This window comes from Xyrauchen texanus, chromosome 29 (genome assembly GCF_025860055.1).
Source record: "Xyrauchen texanus isolate HMW12.3.18 chromosome 29, RBS_HiC_50CHRs, whole genome shotgun sequence".
In the NCBI taxonomy this organism is placed as follows: Eukaryota; Metazoa; Chordata; class Actinopteri; order Cypriniformes; family Catostomidae; genus Xyrauchen; species Xyrauchen texanus.
Genome location: NC_068304.1, coordinates 20,772,270 through 20,790,566, shown reverse-complemented (window position 1 = coordinate 20,790,566; position 18,297 = coordinate 20,772,270). Strand labels below are relative to the sequence as shown.

The window sequence follows — 18,297 nt, the reverse complement described above, 5'->3', positions numbered from 1 at the left end:
ATTGCTTCAGCGCGTTGAGTCCACTGTCACGCAACTGGGTGTGTATGTGTGTCTCTACAAGTGTTTGCTCCTGTGGGGAAAGTCACGATGCTGCATATTGTTGTTACTGTGATGACTCATGAAGCATTCCATTCAACTCGGAGATTCTGAATTTCCACCTTTCAATTGGGGAAAGTGCAATGGAATGATACATTGTCTGACATCTAAATTGAAATTCGTGCGGAAATCTACAACTCCCATTTCATCGAGATGCAGGTGTGTGTTCTGTCATGCAAATTTGTCGCCACTTTTACAGTCAGTAACAAACATTCCCTTTTATTAATTAATATCCAATAACGAGTCAAAGTTCATACATTAAATTAAAATAATGTGTGTTTAACAAACGTTTTGCAGAGATAGGTGTTCAAAACACTTAATTACACTCCTTTGACTATCATAACGATAGCACTGCAGCGTCGTATATCACATTTGTTGCTATGAGACGTCTCTGGCAATCAATGCACCCCTCAAAATCACAACATAATATCAAAAATAAAAAATAAGCTCCTTCTTTGAAATGTTTGTTTTTAGTTGTCATGTAATAGTCACTGGATTTTGAATTAAGAAGTCACATCATGTATGATCACCATAAATCATTGTTTTCATGATCAATCATTGCTGTCACATCCGAGTACTCGTGCCCATCCCTATTCCGTAGTGCAGCTTTAAAGTAATAGTTCACCCAAAAATGTAAATACTCTCATTATTAACTTACTCCGATTCCATCCCAGATGTGTTACATTTAAAAGTTTTAAAAAACGTTTTGATTATCGATTTTATTCTTACACCAACATACTGATTGCTTTAGAAGACATTAACTGATCGACTGGAGTCATGTGGATTGCTTGTATGGTGCCTAAATGTGACATTTGGACTTTCAAATAGCCATCAGCCTGATAACACCGGTTTATTAACATTATAAAGGACCTACAGAGCATTAAAATGTGTCTAAAAATCTTGTGTTCTGTTGAAGAAAGACAGTCATACACATCTCGGATGACATCAGTGAAAGCGAATAATGAGAGAATTTTAATTTTTGGGTGAACTATTACATTTGTGGCATAATGTTGATTACCACCAAAATTGAATTCGACTTATCCCTCCTTTTCTTCAAAAAATGCAAAAAGCTGGGTAACAGTGACCACAAATACATGCACTTAAGAAAGCGGATTATTCCAGAATTTTTTGCAGAAAGCGGCATTCTGAAACATGATGTAAACATCAAGTAAACAAGAATGCAGATTTCCTTATACTTTTTAAGGGATTAAAAGAAAGCGGTTTAACCCACCTAGGTTTCTCCCAGAGAAAGATGCTCAAAAAAACAAATACTCAAATGTACGCAACTATTCACAGCCTTTGCCATGACACTCAAAATTGAGCTCCGGTGCATCCTGTTTCCACTGATCATACTTGAGATGTTTTTACAACATGATTGGAGTCCATCTGTGGTACATTCAGTTGATTGGACATGATTTGGAATGGCACAAACCTGTCTATATAAGGTCCCACAGTTAACAGTGCATGTCAGAGAACAAACCAAGCCATGAGGTCCAAGGAATTGTGTGTAGACCTCCGAGACAGGATTGTATCGAGGCACAGATCTGGGGAAGGGTACAGAAAAATGTCTGCAGCATTCAAGGTCCCAATGAGCACAATGGCCTCCATCATCCGTAAATGGAAGTTTGGAACCACCAGGACTCTTTCTAGACCTGGCCACCCGGCCAAACTGAGCGATCGGGGGAGTAGGGCCTTTGTCAGGGAGGTGACCAAGAACTTGATGGTCACTCTGACAGAGCTCCAGCGTTTCTCTGTGGAGAGAGGAAAACCTTCCAGAAGAACAACCATCTCTGCAGCACTCCACCAATCAGGCATGTATGGTAGAGTGGCCAGACGGAAGCCATTCCTCAGAGTGGCCCAGCCAGAGCCCAGACTTGAACCCGATTGAACATTTCTGGAGAGATCTGAAAATGGCAGTGCATCGACACTCCCCATCCAACCTGATGGAGCTTGAGAGGTCCTGCAAAGAAAAATGGGAGAAACTGCCGAAAAATAGGTGTGTCAAGCTTGTAGCATCATACTCAAAAAGACTTGAGGCTGTAATTGGTGCCAAATGTGCTTCAACAAAGTGTTGAGAAAAGGCTGTGAATACTTATGTACATGTGATTTCTTTTTCTTTTTTTCTTTTTAATAAATTTGCAAAGATTTCAAACAAAGTTCTTTCACGTTGTCATTATTTCATTACATTGTATTACTTTTGAGATACAATGTTCTGTTGTTTGTAGAATTTTGAGGAAAATAATGAATTTAATAAATTTTGGAATAAGGCTGTAACATAACAAAATGTGGAAAAGTGAAGCGCTGTGAATACTTTCCGGATGCAACTGCCACTGTTGATATAAAATGAGGTCTAATAGATTCTACCTTTAGATTATTTAAAATGAAACTATAACATTTTGTGATACTTTTACTCATGTACAATCATGAAATTAATTTGTAAAGGTGACTGTAATTATTAATATTTTTAACTAAATTGGTAAAGGGGCCACATCAGGCTTTAAGTAGTGCATAGGGGGCCACATTGTATTACTTTTGAGATACAATGTTCTGCATTGATTTAGTTTTTGTAACTTTTAAGCCCAGAAATAGTTGTGTACTCAATTTTCTGAAGTGTATCTGTGAGTAATGGGACTATTCTACAATTGCCTAAAGTATTGTATTGCTCTACAAAGGTAGATACTTTTCTATCAGGCATTCAAAAATGAATAAAGGCTGAGTTTATAAATGTATTTTACCATCTCTACTTCCCTATTAATGTATTATTCAATTTAACACTACATCAGGGGTCTGTTTTAATAAAAATAAAAAAATTTAATTTATAGAACTTTTCATGTTTGTAGCAAAGCAGGCGAATTTACTTGTTTTTTTTCTAAAACTTTAACCGTTTACATGCTAAAACTGTCATGATGTGGGTCTCCTCGATGGTTTGACTTTCAGCACACAACAGAATAACAACGGCTGCATGACTGATTACTGCAAGAGTTAGATTAACATACAGGTGCGAAGGGACTTCTAAATTGCACAAATAAATAATACATATACATATTCATCTCTGGCTTGCTTTTGCTCGCATGTCAGTGATTACCCCTCAGTGTGTCAATGATGCCGACCGATATCTACTTCTATATTTATTTTAATCACTGAGAAGGTTTACCTGCAAAATTGGTAGCACCAAAGATCACAAGCAGCCTCAAGAATGGACACAGAGTGGCCATATAACACTTTTCCTTTAGCAGAATATTGCACTACAGATTGCTAAGTTTATTCAAAGGGGAAAGCGAGAGATATAAAAAGCGCACTCCCGTGAATGGTTGCCAGATTGCACAAAATAAGTATAACATTATAATCCACAAGTAAACACAAATGAGTCTGACAGGCAGACGAGGAGGAAAGGAGATGCGCATGTGAGATTCTCCGCCCGGTTGCATTTTTAATCTCAATAACGTAGATAAGCAAATGTACCGTATGATAACCGTCAATTTTCAAACTGTGGTATACTGTGAAACCGGTACACCACTCCAACCCTAGTGTGTAACAGACCACACCAAATGTCATAAGAAGCCCAAGAAAACAAAACATTTAAAAAGTATCGCAAAATTATGTAAACAATAGTCTATGCATGTTAACATGATTTTAGTGTTATAAAATAGCTTACTAACCTTTTCTGTGAACAATTACATCCAATTTTACAAATTGTTACCATGACAAAATAACGCTGTGAACAACAATTTACTGTGAAAACATTAAAGCTCAAATAATACACAAGTTTTAACAGAAGAATTAGCCAATGTAAGTGGTTTTATAAAGTAAGCTTCACATATCTGCCATTAAAGATTAAACCCTCCACAAATGGGCCCCATTCACTTCCATTGTAAGTGCCTCACTGAAACCTTGCTTTCTCTTATTTTAAACGAAAAGGAGGGTGAGTCAAAAATTACTTTTTTGTGGTAATCATCATTATGCCATAAATGCTGTCGATAGAGGTGAACTTGTATCGAATCTGGAATATTCCTTAAACATTAACAATAAAATGAAATTGCACTGATAGACACTATACCTGAAATCTGTTTAAATGACAGAATTAAATGTTTGTTCATAGTATTATGCTGAATCCTACAATGAAACCTGTAGATGCGTAGTAACACAACAGTATAATAAATTAATAAACACCTGATAAAATATCTGTGAGATGCTTTGCAAACAGTAAACCAAAGGCAGTTTAATATTTCAAGTGATCTATGTTGTGATTTTTAACAAGAGTACAAAGGTGTGGAATTTGAGCAGTCACATCATTCAGGGGCCTATTTTGGTCCCAAAATAAACAATGACAGAAACCATAATAAAGTATCTTCACGTCTTGTCTCACCGCAGGATAAACAGGTGCATTTACACTTCAGATCTTTAACCGAGACATCACCCATGTAAACAGCACATCTAAGCAAATAACTTACATAACTGTATGCGTTTATTTCGAACACGTCCTTTTTTATAAGTAACGGGTAATATTTCGGTTTCGGTTAATACTGGGATTGTCTTGTCTCATCAACTGCTCGATGGCAGATTTATAACCCGACAGCTTATCCACAAACTGGAACCACCTTTAAGCTGCCTTCACAAAATTTGCTTAAATCACAGAAAAACTCAAAGAAAAAGGCTGTGTGTGGGTGAACTTTCTGCATTCACAGACAGCATTTTTAAGCATCATACACTCGACTCGAAAGTTCAATACGCGGCTACGACGACAAAATACAAAGGTAGCATTTACAAAACACTTAATAAGCAGGCAACTCTCTAAAGTCTAGACTATCAGGCACACCACTGGTCTGTATTCATAAATATAGACGGTTAACAGTAATCCTAACTGTCAAAGCACCGAATCTTCAGCCTGTTAGCAGCCTACGCACCACCCACATGCCGCCTCACACCTGCAACTGACTGCTCAGACGGTCTATGGAAAATTTTAAACACCATTTCTTACGTAAAGAGAGGAATTACAATTTTAATATCCCAACTTTGCTCCAGGAGTGATCATTTCTCACGAGCAGACCGGCAGACAACTGTACAGGTTAGCTGGCAGCTAACTGGCTCCATCACAACAATAACACTGTTCCTCCAACCGGGCTCAAAACTATTCATAAAACGCCTTTGAATCTAATATGGCCCTTCGACCCGTCTATTGGCAATCAAGGGACTATGTGGAATGAAAAGCACCGCCAAAAAGAGCTTAAATAAAGGCTGTATTGAAAGTAATTGAGGGCTACACTTTACCTTCAATTCCGCACTCTCCGCCATCTTGTTTCTCTGGCGCAGGCGTGATCAGAGTGTTGGCACGTGACCTGGACGCGCGCTTGTTCAAACGTTCAGTTACTCGCTCACTAGTTCAAAAATTAGCGCGCGGAAGACGTGATCTCTCTCTCTCACTCACTCTCTCTCACTCACACACACACACACACACACACACACACACACACACACACACACACACACACACATGTTGTGTTTCCATGTTTTATGGGGACTTTCCATAGACATAATTGTTTTTATACTGTACAAACTTTATATTCTATCCCCTAAACCTAACCCTACCCCTAAACCTAACCCTCACAGAAAACTTTCTGCATTTTTACATTTTCAAAAAACATAATTTAGTATGATTTATAAGCTGTTTTCCTCATGGGGACCGACAAAATGTCCCCACAAGGTCAAACATTTCGGGTTTTACTATCCTTATGGGGACATTTGGTCCCCCACAAAGTGATAAATACACGCCACACACACACACACACACACACACACACACACACACAATAAATATGTGCACGACGCACTTAGTCTATTTATATTTATCCAACATACCTTCTGCCATTACATTCTCTTGCTTCTGTATGTAACAGATTTGTATTTGTATATTGTAGCTACATACGTAAATAGGCTATATATTGTTATTATTATCTCTGTCTTGTTGCTGTATTGTTTGTACAAATTCCTTGTTTGTGTAAGCATTCTTTGCAATAAAGCTCATTCTGATTTTGATTCTGAATAACCTTTTATTTCATAGCATCAACATCTTCACTAAAAAAACAATAATATTTAAGATTTACATTTCAATGTTATAACAAAATTCCATCATATTTAATTTAGAAATATTTAATAAAAGAAAATAAAAAAACTAAATAAAAAAATAAAAGTGTTTTTCCTACAAAAAACGTGTTCATTCTATTCCACATAAATATTCAACTGTTGCTTTCAGGATAAGCAGTTCACCCAAAAAGGAAAATTCTCTCATCATTTACTCATCCGCATGCAATTCCAGATGTGTAGGACTTTCTTTTTGTCTGCTATACACAAAGAAAGATTTTCAGAAGAATATCTCAGCTCTGTAGGTACATATAATGCAAGTGAATGGTGTCCAGAATTTGAAGCTCCAAAAAGCAGGTAAAGGCAGCACAAAAGTATCCATACGACTCCAGAGGTCTAATCAATATCTTCTGAAGTGATATCTTCTAGGTGTGGTTGAGAAACAGATCAATATTTAAGTCTTTTTTTTTTTTTTTTTTTTACTATAAATCTCCACTTTTACTTTCAAATATTTATTCTTTTGTTTTTGGTGATTCACATTCTTTGTGAGTATCACCACCTAGGGCAGGGAGGATAATTTATAGGCTAGTTGATTAAAATATTGATCTGTTTCTCATCCACGCCTATAATATCACTTCTGAATACATTGATTAGCCCTCTGGAGTCATATGGATTACTTTTATTCTGCATTTATGTGTATTTTTTGGTGCTTCAAAGTTCCGGCCACCATTTATTTGCATTGTAAGGACATGCAGAGCTATATTCTTCTTAATACTTCATTTGTGTTCTGCAGATGAAAGAAAGTCATACACATCTGGGATGGCATGAGGCTAAGTAAATGATGATGAGAATTTTCATTTTGGGCTGAACTAAACCTTAGTGTTGTTTGGACAATTTGTAAACATGTATCGTTTTGTTTAGTCTGTTTTAGTCACACATGACTCATCCAGGCTTGGAGGAACGCACCCCTGAACCACTTATTGCTGAGGTTCTGTTTACACGAACCTCCATTCATTTGACCATTTTTAATGTAGAAAAAAATAAAGAAAAAGTGAAGCTCAAATGATTCTTGCCACAAGAGGAGCATGCTTTGTAATTAATGTAATGGCACAAAATGAACTATTTTGGGTCATTATAGGAAGCAGAATGTTTCTGTTTGGATATTTGAGGTAAATAGGATTGGAAGTATATTTGGATTCGCGTATAAGTTGTAATGTCAATATCGTTTTGAATGCTTGGTCGAGGCAGTTCCGAAGAATATTTTATACCGTGTCAAAAATGATTCCGTTGAATAGCCTACTTATTTTAGCGTGTTATAAAAAAAGTGTCCACAAGATGGCAGACTCACACCTTTTATTGTGACTTTCGTCCTGTTCGTTTTTACTGAGTTGTAAATGCATTTGCAGATTCGGAAGGCTGAGTAATTAATTAACTAATTCAGTCTTTTTTTTTTTCTTTCTCTCTAGATGATGAGCACATATAGAAAGAAAATGTGTACTTTTATTCACCAAAGTGGCATTCAACTGATCAAAATATATAGTCAGGACATTTATAATGTGAAAAATTACTATTACAATTTGAAAAAAATCTTCAGAACTTCAAAGTGTTCTCATCAAAATATCCTCCATGTGCAGCAATGACAGCTTTGAAGATCTTTGGCAATCCAGTTGTCAGTTTGTCCACATTCTCATGTGACATTTAACCCCACACTTCCTGTAGCACTTGCAATAGATGTGTCTGTCTTGTCGGGCACTTCTCACGCACCTTACAGTCTAGATGATCCCACAAAAGCTCAATGGAGTTAAGATCCATAACACTCATTTCCAATTATCTGTTGCCAAAATGTCTGTGTTCTTTGCCCACTCAAACCTTTTCTTTATGTTTTCTGTTTCAAATGTTTCTTTTTCTTTGCAATTCTTCCCACAAGGCCTGAACACCTGAGTCTTCTCTTTACTGTTGTACAAGAAACTGGTGTTGAACGGGTAGAATTCAATGAAGCTGTCAGCTGAGGACATGTGAGGCGTCTATTTCTCAAACTAGAGACTCTGATGTACTTATCCTCTTGTTTAGTTGTACATCTGTCCTTCCACATCTCTTTCTGTCCTTGTTAGGGCCAATTGTCCTTTGTCTTTGAAGACTGTAGTGTACACCTTTGTGTGAAATCTTCAGTTTTTTGGCAATTTCAAGCATTGTTTAGCCTTCATTACTCCAAAACAATGATTGACTGTTGAGTTTCTATAGAAAGCTGTTTCTTTTTTGCCATTTTTAACCTAATATTGACCTTAAGACATGCCAGTCTATTGCATAGTGTGGCAACTCAAAAACAAACACAAAGACAATGTTAAGCTTCATTTAATGAACCAAATAGCTTTCAACTGTGTTTGTTGTAATGGCAAGTGATTTTCTAGTAATAAATTAGTAATTCAGCATGATTACTCATGGATAAGGTGTTGGAGTGATGTCTGCTGGAAATGTGGCCTGTCTAGATTTGATCAAAAATGACTTTTTCAAACAGTGATGGTGCTTTTTTAACACCAGTATTGTCCTGACTGTACTTTGTGGTCAGTTGAATGCCACTTTGGTGAATTGAAGTACCAATTTCTTTCAGAAACAGCTAAATCTGTACATTATTCCGAACTTTTGGCCGCCAGTGTGTGTATGAGGTTTGAGAAACCTTTTCAAATATGTGATACATCAAAACAGCAGTGTTTTTAAAGACAATGCCAAATTATTTTTTGAGTAACAAATTAAGATAAGGTTTATTCAAAATAACTAGAAGAGGGTGCACCATTTCCTGTTAATTTCAGTCATATTTGGCATTTCATAAAAAGTTTTCTATAAACAAATGAACGTTCATTGTGATTGGATCAGTCAATGAGCCCATTTTGAACATTTTCCGAAACAAATCTACTCACCTCACCCCTGCAACTTGGGGGCTTTTCACCCCAAATACTATCCTTTCACTTAATGGACACACTGTAAAAAAAAAAAAAAAAAAAACCTGGCAACCATTTTACAAAACAAATTTAAAGAACAACCTGTAAATTTCACAGTTTAAAACATTTGTTTTTACGGTATATTGTATAGTGCAATACTGTCGTTTATATTATTAAATGATAAACTTAATATATTAACCTTCTAAAACTGTAAAAATCTGTTTTTTACTTTATCAGGTATTGTTAATCAACATAAAAATGACAGAAGAGCACATGATGACATGAAGTTCACCAATAGTGCTCAGTGTTACTCACACAAACACTAAACACCATCATGGTAACACGTGTGAAATTAAAATAATGCAATAAACATTAAATAAACTACATCAAATATAACACAGAGCACCCCAAATTACATAACTGATATTAGAAATAAGAAGAAACATAACTATTCCAATAAAATATAATGAAATATGATGGGTCATGCAGGGAATTCTGGGAATGCCCAATTATTGTTTTTCACTGTTATTTTAACAATAATTTACTGTAAAATGTTTACACGCAAAAAGTACTTTTGTTAAACATAATATAAATTTGTTCCATTAATTATACAGAAAAATCATACTTTTCACATCTAAAAAATGTATTGTATTTTTAAATATATATATATATATATAAAAAAAATTAATGTATATTTTATGGTAACTACTTGTTAACCAATTCATGTTTTTTTATACTGTAGCATTTTTACAGTCTTTTGCCGTTAAAATTACAGATATTTTTTACAGTGCAGTAATCAAAATATTTTAATACTCACACGTGTTTCATGCTTGAGCATGAGACAAAAAGCATAAGATCAAAATTTACTATTAAAAAACGAAAAGGTCTTTCATTTGTGATTAATTGAACCATCCAATGATCAATAAATTAAGTACTACATAAGTGCCTATCTACTTTTTGAAACCCAGGCTTAATAGGTGAATAATGTATATGCATCCTTGGCATAGGCCAGACCATCAGTCACCTCTCAAATAATAAATACACACTAAATTATAAAACTAATAAATGATTACAATCATGACACATATAAATGCACTTGATTAAGAAGACCAATTAACTATTGATTCTATAATAATAAAAACATTTAAGAAATGTATTCAACTCATCAATAAAGATGAAGTTATAATAAAAATGAAAGGTTAAGACAGTACAAGGGTGGGGGAATCATAAATCCACCCCTTCAATATGGACAAGTAAACGAGTAGTAAACTCAGAGGAGCATATAGACGACAAAGCGTATAATTGCATTCACTTCCTCTCAGCTGCAGAGTACTAACCTTCTTTGATATCTGAAATGATCAAAACTGTCATAATGATACAATGTAAACATAAATACAGTCATATTCAATTAAATAATAAACTAAGATCCCGATATACAGGTCACGTTGTTCTTTAAAAACACTTAAAAGTAGTTCATTTGTCTGATGTACCATGAAACAACCACAAGAACACCCTGCACTTCACTGGGCTGCACCCTCTCCAGGGGAAAATTGGAGCTGTGAATAACACAGAAGCAAATGTGGTTCATTGTTATGGAAATAGACTAAATAACGACTGACTCTCAAACAAGATCATTTAATTCACATTTGAGTAATTAGGGCTGCCAATTTAAAGTGCTTTACATCAATAATTTACAAAGTTGCAGATGAGAATATACAGCAAACATGGACATGGAATAAATAAAATAATAAAAAAACATAGTAGCATCTAATTTAAACAGTGTGTCCTAACATATCACTAACAAAAAGGGTATCACGGGATACATTACAAATATATGCATTGCACATAGCCATTTACCAGTGATTTCTAGCTGATGATAATATTTATAATGGAACGACAATTTTTTTTAATATAATGCAATTTTCTAGAACTTTATATAAATTATTCAGTACATACAGTGAGTCTAAAAACACTTCTGTGAATGAAAATGACTTTATTACAGTGTAAGAGCTAAAATATTACAGTACACACTTGCTTATTCCAGGTCTAAAGGTTGACAGTGTTTTGCAGAGAAAAAAGTATGTTTTATTTGACACAACAGTTTTTCTATAGATCACTCTTGACTTGAATGGGTATTCATCAAGGTGGTAAAAGAGGAGGCTTGAAGGTGCAGTTCCCAGTGCAGTGACGAGGTGTCAGCATCTTACACGAAAAATGGTGAAGTGCGTCGTGAGCTTCTGGGAAAAAAGTGGATGGATGGTTTAAAACAAAATTGGAATATTATTGTGTTAGTGTATGTGTGTGTGTGTGTGTGGGGGTTATAAAGAGGAACAGGGAGTAAGAAAGACAGAAAATGCATTCAAGGACAAGAATTCTTGTTTATAATAATTACTAAAGCACGCTGAATAACACACCATGGCTCAATTCTTGCTCTACTCACACATTTATGGAACCAACCTTATATGAATAAAACACAAATCTAGCTGTTAAAGCTTATCAAAAATATTTAAGTTTGCGGTTCTTAATTAAGTCACACTGCTGCACAGAAGGATTTCTCCACACTTCCCAGTGAAAGGTTTTTAGTAATTTAGTTCCCCTGAAACGCTAACATTTGCTTGCCTTTGCCAGAATCAATTACCTTTTAATTTCTACTGAATAGTATAACGAGTCTTTCTCTCATGGTCCAACTCACTGCACAAAGTGTCTGAGCAGGAGAGATAAAGCATATCTCAGGTGTTAAAAGCCAGTTTCTTTACTTCTCCTCTACACATTTTGAAACTGGTTCTGTTTTGTGAATGGGCTCTTGTGGCATTCAAGTGCACGCACTTCAGAAGCTGACAAACTAAATCAATACTCTGTCTATGCCACTCTTACACAGCAGTGAAAAATGTTTCGGTATGCACCTGGACACAATCTGGTATGGTATGCAGTATTTTTTTTAGAAAGGACCACAGAAGCCTTTAAAGGATGTTAACAGACGTAATAAGATGTTGAACGCTTACCTCGAACGATCTGGAGTTGCTGCACCATTTCCTCCCTGTATGAGAGCTCCCTTTTCATTTGGTCTTGAAAACTGTCTAAGAAGAAAGAGTGAAGTAAATACAATATTAGAAATTAATGTCATTAGAATTGTACAGCTTTAGAGCGATTTTCATTTATGTTTTACTTTGAGCATATTAAATTAAGAAAATCTATCTCGGAAAAAACTTTTATAATAATATGTTTATCATCACTGTATATACAACATAAAGGTTTACAACGTACAAATGACAAACTTTTATAATAATATGTTTATGACAATATATACAACATAAATGTTTACAAACAATTTAATTATACAGTGATATGCAAAAAAATATTTATACCCATAACAAATTCTGTAATTTGACTAATTTATTATAGTTCAATTTAATAATTATTGAAATGTCACACTTTTTTATATTTTATCTATTCTTCATAAAATTAACAAACTAAAACATGCCGTATGCATGTTTGTTTTTCAGTCCCAGTTAAAATTGTGCACAACCAACTTTACAGTCATGACATCATGGGGTGAAATCATGGGCATTGCATGAATCAAGAATAATTTGACCTTCTGTTTACTTGCTGAACTTTTCAACAAGCTTCAGTATTTTGGTTCTGTTGCTATATTTGCATTTTTTCTATATTATTCATGCTTCTATTTGATAAAGATGTTAAGTTCTTGCTGACGAAAAGGAGCTCCACAGCATATTGCACCAAACTTCACTGTATGCAAGTTGTTATTTATTCATTTTTAAGAGGTGTGGGGTGGGCAGTGTTATCACACATAACACTAAACAGTTCTGTTTCAGCTGATCAAAATCTTTCCACAGGTCATGAATTTTAGCAAATTTCAGACTTCATGTGCATTATGTTTGACTGGTGCAACTCTATTCGACTGAGCTTTAAAACCCCAAATGATTGTTAAAATCTTTTTGGCATCTTTTGCAATAAAACAATTATTAATTTGTAATGCATTTATACCCATTTAGATCAATTCAAAATACAGAATGTATTCAAAAAATATATTAAGACTATTTTATAAAATGACGCAATGTCACAAAATGAACATTCAGTTTGTAGGAATAAAAATAAAACACAGAAAACTACATTTCCATCAATGACATTTTAGCATGACTCATTGCAAGTTGCTTTGGTAAAAAAATAAAAAGCATCTGTTTTATTGAACTCCAATGTAAATGACTTTGACAGCATTATCAGAGAACTGGCTATTGTGCTGATATTTTGTAAAGCACCCTATATATTTTTACATTTTAGAATATAACTATATATTAAAAGAATATCATATAAAAACCCTACCTTTTAGATTCTGGAACTCACGCTCCAACTTTTTTCTAAGCTCAACTTGTTCCACAAGTTGTTTCTGCAATTCCTCTGTTAAAATAAATAAATAGGAGGATTGTCAAAAAAAAAAAAATTAAAAGTACTCTCACTTGCCACAATAAGCTAAATGTTTATACCATCCTTTATTATAGAAACTGCTGTGTCATTGAAGCCATAGGTACCAAAATACAAATTTGTGAATGTTTGTGTTGTAACTATTTTCTCTTCTGTTTTTGTATATATGTGGACCTGTGGTAATGCACACTTGTAGCCTATACCACTTGAAAAATATAATTGTTTTATTATTTTATGTGATTTTTTCAAATCTATTTAGGCATATGGGTTGTATTTTAGACATTACATGTAGTCCCATAATCAAGCTTGTAGATCAGTTACAACAGCACACACCCCTTGGCAATTAGCAATCTTGTTACATTTTGTTAATAATTGAAATGGATGATTGTCTGTTCGTTGTGATTTACAACAATAATTGCTGCTCACAGAAAAGGAAAAAAAAAAGAGCATTCCAAGTGGAGATTGTTGTTTTTTCCTGAATTCAAAAAAGCGTAAAATACCTTTGGCCATGTTCTCTATGTCTTTATCAATCAAGGATTTCCTGCTGCCGGAGGGTTTTCGCATTGCTTCCTCATCTGCACAAATAACAAATACATAATTATGAAAATCATCAGATTAATGTTTAATTTCGGCAAAAGAGAAAACGGCACCTACCATCCTTGTTTCCCTTCAGGCGCTCCTCGGGGAGGATGGCTTGGTCCTGATGAATTTTGGGTTCCATCTCCTCCACTGTCGACGAAGGCTCTTCTTCATGCGCGTCTTTAACTATAGGCAAATAAATAGTTAGAAATACAGCATATTAATAAGCATTATTATTTTTGATTTTTTTAAAGAAAGAAATTAAATGAAAATAAGCCTACCATTCGGCTCGATCGAGTCGCGTTGGTAAGTGGTCGTTGATCCAAAATAAGAGGCGCTCATTTGATGCACATGCTCGTCTCTTTCACGCGCATACACCTGTGAAATTAAGCAGACAATTATTTGCAATTATCTATAATTTTACTATTTATTTATATATACCCTCTCGAGGCTTTAGTGGGTCGATGTCAATGTGATCATTAAATTCATTGTAGAACCCCCGCTATTAAGATGAAATAGGCTAAATCTTTAAAGAATTAAGATTATGAAAATCCTTATCATTGGCAGATTTAAAAAGCAAAGCAATTATCTTCACAACAATTTATCGTTGCAATAAATGAACTGTAATCATTATTAGGTTATATATATATATATATATATATATATATATATATATATATATATATATATATATATATATATATATATATATATATATATATAAAAGGGAAATAAATAAATAAATAAATAATTAAATCGACAATATTTACTAAACAATTGGTTAAGACTGTTATAATAGACAGGTTTCATAATTACATTTCCATTTTCTACAAGTGGATTGTAGATTTATATGTTGATATAGAAAATATTAAAATGATTGGTAATTATATTTGAGGATATCTTTGCTATTAGTACAAAACAAGAGGAATTGGTGTACTCACTTCAAAGCGCGTCGTGTGTTTATTGCTCTCAAACGACTTGCCGTTGCTCTCCAAGTCTGACTGCCGTGTTTCGCTTGATTTGACCGAATGTAGATCCCTCATGTTGATTATTTGGCTGTTTTCTTGTTCTTGAACTTCAACCCCCTCGCTTAGCTCAACGGTCGACCCGGGGGGACTCCGCCGGTCATCCACAGACAGCTGCAGACATTCGTCATCTTCGTGTACCTTATGTGACTCCACATCCACATCCGGGTCGTCCACACTGTCTACATCAGGAGAAACTGACCTATAGCTGGAACTTTCACTCAAAAAATCTGGTGAAAGATAGCCAGATCGGGGACCAGAATATGGACCCCTGTTGCCATATAGTTTTGCGATGCTCTCAACATCTTTAACAACTGGCCTGAATGCTGATATGTAGCTTATTTTTCTAGGAGTAGCTGGCATCCCTTCTGTTGACCTATTCTCGTCTCCGGATTTATCCTCTTCATTCCGGGTAGACTGAGTGCTGGAGCAGCGTTCGTTTTCAAGCAGACTGTCTTTGGGAGTGCTCGTGCTTCGGTCACTTTGCTCAGACACATCTAGATCGCTCTGTCTGGCGCATAACACGTCAGATGGAGGCTTAGGTTGGGCATGGTGGTATGTTGGCATGGCCAGGCTGCCTGCTGTGGGCCAAAACATCGGAAAGGAGGGATATGCTGTGTCCTTTGCGCTCGGCCAAAACACACCTGACAGGTTTGTTTTGTTTGGCTCTCCGATCATCACACCGTCGTCTTTCTTTTGACACAATCCAAATGCTGGAAACCCATATGGATGTGGAAAGAGTGGTGGTGGGATTTTCTGTAACATCCCAAAACTTTTGCTGGGCACTGGAATAACAGGGTAACTACGGATGCTGCTCGGCATGGTGACGGCCCCTCTGTCATCCTCACAACGGAGAGATTTGTGGGGCACCTCAGATGGTCCCCCCTGGGGCTGACCTCCTGGTCCTTGTGTACGAAGCGGGGATGAACTACTAGACCTGCCGACTGGCAGCGTCCTCTTGCGGCTGCCCCCGTTGAACATTGCTTTTACGTCTTCCCAGGCATGGGCCACGTCATCCGGTGAGTTTTTATCGGACAGTTTTAAGTGTCTCCTCCACGAGTTGAAGTTCGCAGCGTCGGGTTGTGTGTACTTGGAATCCGGCATGCGATGAGAGTGAAATATGAACTTGTTCGGAGAGAAATACATGTTGCAAAAGGAACATTTAATACATTTCGCTCTTGAGCTATTGTACCTGGTTGGGATGAAATTACCCCGGCTGCCCCACGCGCATTCATGTGACACGTCAAAAGCGAAATTTTCTGGTAATTTCGGGGGGCTGTGTGCGCCGAGGAATGACTTGCAGAGCCTCTCGGCCTCTCGCTTTGTGATCATTCCGCAGCGTCTCGAGGAAATGGGCATTGCCCCCGCGCGCCTGAGAATTTCCAACTGGACCGGGGTGCACTGCACACAGGTGATGCCCAGGGCCACACGCCGGTTGTGGATTTCGTTATAACTGTAGTTCTTCAAAAGAGTATTGGATATTTGGGCCAGGCAAAGTCTCTCCTGGCCGTCAATCACGAGTGAAACGATCGGTATTCCATATAAAGACGTCTGACTGACTTGGTTCGGTTTCAGTGTTGGGCCAGTGTAAGACTGCAGGTCCTGTTTAGAGTTCGGCGAACAGCTGGCGTCTCTTCCAGCCGGCGGCTGATTTGGGATAGATTCCATTCCTGGAAATCTGCGAAGAAGGTTACAAAGAACATTTTAAGGACACTATTGTAAATCAAAGACCAAGACTTGTAACAGCATTTTTATTGAGAACGATAAACATAATAATAATAATTACAATTACAATAATAATAATAATAATAATAATAATAATAATAATAATAGGCTAATGTCAAGAAGAAGAAACTAACACTCAAAAAATGCAAACTATTTTCTGGATTTGATGCACAAATAATGGCCGCTACGTCAGGCTTCAATTATCCAAGTTATCTGCCTAAAGATTTTTGTACACATAATGAGATCATCTTTTTTTTTTTTTTTTGCCTCGAAATTCTCTCGTGGTGCGTATTTGGCCCATTTTAATTTAGGTAGGCTATACTTACACCCTGTGTATGTTTACAGTACAACTTTTTCTTTTTTTTTTTTTTAAAGAGTGTTTTAAAAATGTAAACAAATGTTGTGTCAAAGAGCTTAACAAACGTGTATTAACTACTATAAGACGATATATTAATTAGAATGAGCCAATTATGGATGGACTTTAGGTCAATCATCTATTAATAAAAGCCAAACGAACTATAATTAAGATATTTTCATCATAACCCCTTTTCTCTTTTCCATATTTTTCAGAACTGTACCAGTGAATTGCGCGTTTTACGCCTATTCACCACAATCTGCTCAAATAAGTAAAAATAATATGTATATTTGTAGAAAAGCTACGCATGCGTTAACTTAAAAACAAAGCGACATTTGGACAAGCGTTTTGGTTGTTTAACTACGCAGTTCTTCCTCTGTTTCATCTGTCGCTGAACAATTATGAGCAACCGAAACAATCATTTCTAAGAGACAAATCTCACCTTTTTATAGAAGAACGCGAAGTGCCTTTTATGTGTTGATGAAAAACGCGTAGCCTATTGGAAACCGTCTATCCGTCCTCTATCCGCGCGCTCAGGTTATCAGACTCCTTGGATTCCCGTCGATCAGGTATGAAATGTCCACGAGCGTTTGTTTCGGGTTTTTCCTATCAGGTCTATCAGAGCGGGTGGACCTGCATTCTACTCGGCTCTCCCGCGACTAGTGTTGAGGTTCGCGCAGAGGGTGACCACATGCTAGTGCGGACCTCAACGACACAACCACTGAAGACATTCGACAGCGTTCAAGTGACAGCTAAACTAATGGCGAGGCACCCCCACTTAGCGCCAGCATATTTACATTAACTATTTGCCTTCGGGACCAATGGGAACGACATTGAGTCAGTGCTGTCATTGAGGCCTGGAGACGTTTAAAGTTCACCACGTGATCTTTTAACACACGAAAGTGATTGCTTGTGTGCATGTGTGCGGGGGCGTGCGTGGCATTTACAAAGAATTGATATGCTGTAGGACTATATAGGAAGTGCTTTTGAATTTGGGAATTATTGTGATGAGGAAAACGGGTCGTTGGTGTAAGTTTAAATGGATCAGAACCTGTTTAAATGT

The 18,297-nt window shown here is 36.2% G+C and overlaps 2 protein-coding genes across 4 annotated transcripts in view; both read right to left on the bottom strand.

The window, feature by feature from the left end:
- Window positions 1-5,387, bottom strand: part of LOC127622675 (E3 SUMO-protein ligase PIAS1-like) — a 41,829-nt gene extending 36,442 nt beyond the window's left edge. For both annotated transcript variants that reach the window (XM_052096699.1, XM_052096701.1), the window contains exon 1: window positions 5,365-5,387. The gene's annotated coding sequence lies outside the window, so the exon portion shown is untranslated. The remainder of the gene's footprint in view (window positions 1-5,364) is intronic.
- A 5,461-nt stretch (window positions 5,388-10,848) lies between these two features.
- On the bottom strand, window positions 10,849-17,860 carry skor1b (SKI family transcriptional corepressor 1b). Of its 2 annotated transcripts, none has more exons than XM_052097677.1 (8): window positions 17,677-17,860; window positions 15,071-16,832; window positions 14,411-14,507; window positions 14,205-14,315; window positions 14,051-14,125; window positions 13,452-13,526; window positions 12,113-12,187; window positions 10,849-11,347 (listed from the first exon to the last, which is right to left on the bottom strand). In XM_052097677.1, exons 2-8 carry the CDS (start codon window positions 16,820-16,822, stop codon window positions 11,250-11,252), a joined length of 2,283 nt encoding a protein of 760 aa, XP_051953637.1. In that variant the 5' UTR covers window positions 16,823-16,832; window positions 17,677-17,860; the 3' UTR covers window positions 10,849-11,249. The 2 variants fall into 2 exon arrangements, with proteins under 2 accessions (XP_051953637.1, XP_051953638.1); XM_052097678.1 differs by having other exon boundaries at window positions 10,849-11,344.
- Window positions 17,861-18,297: the final 437 nt, after the last annotated feature.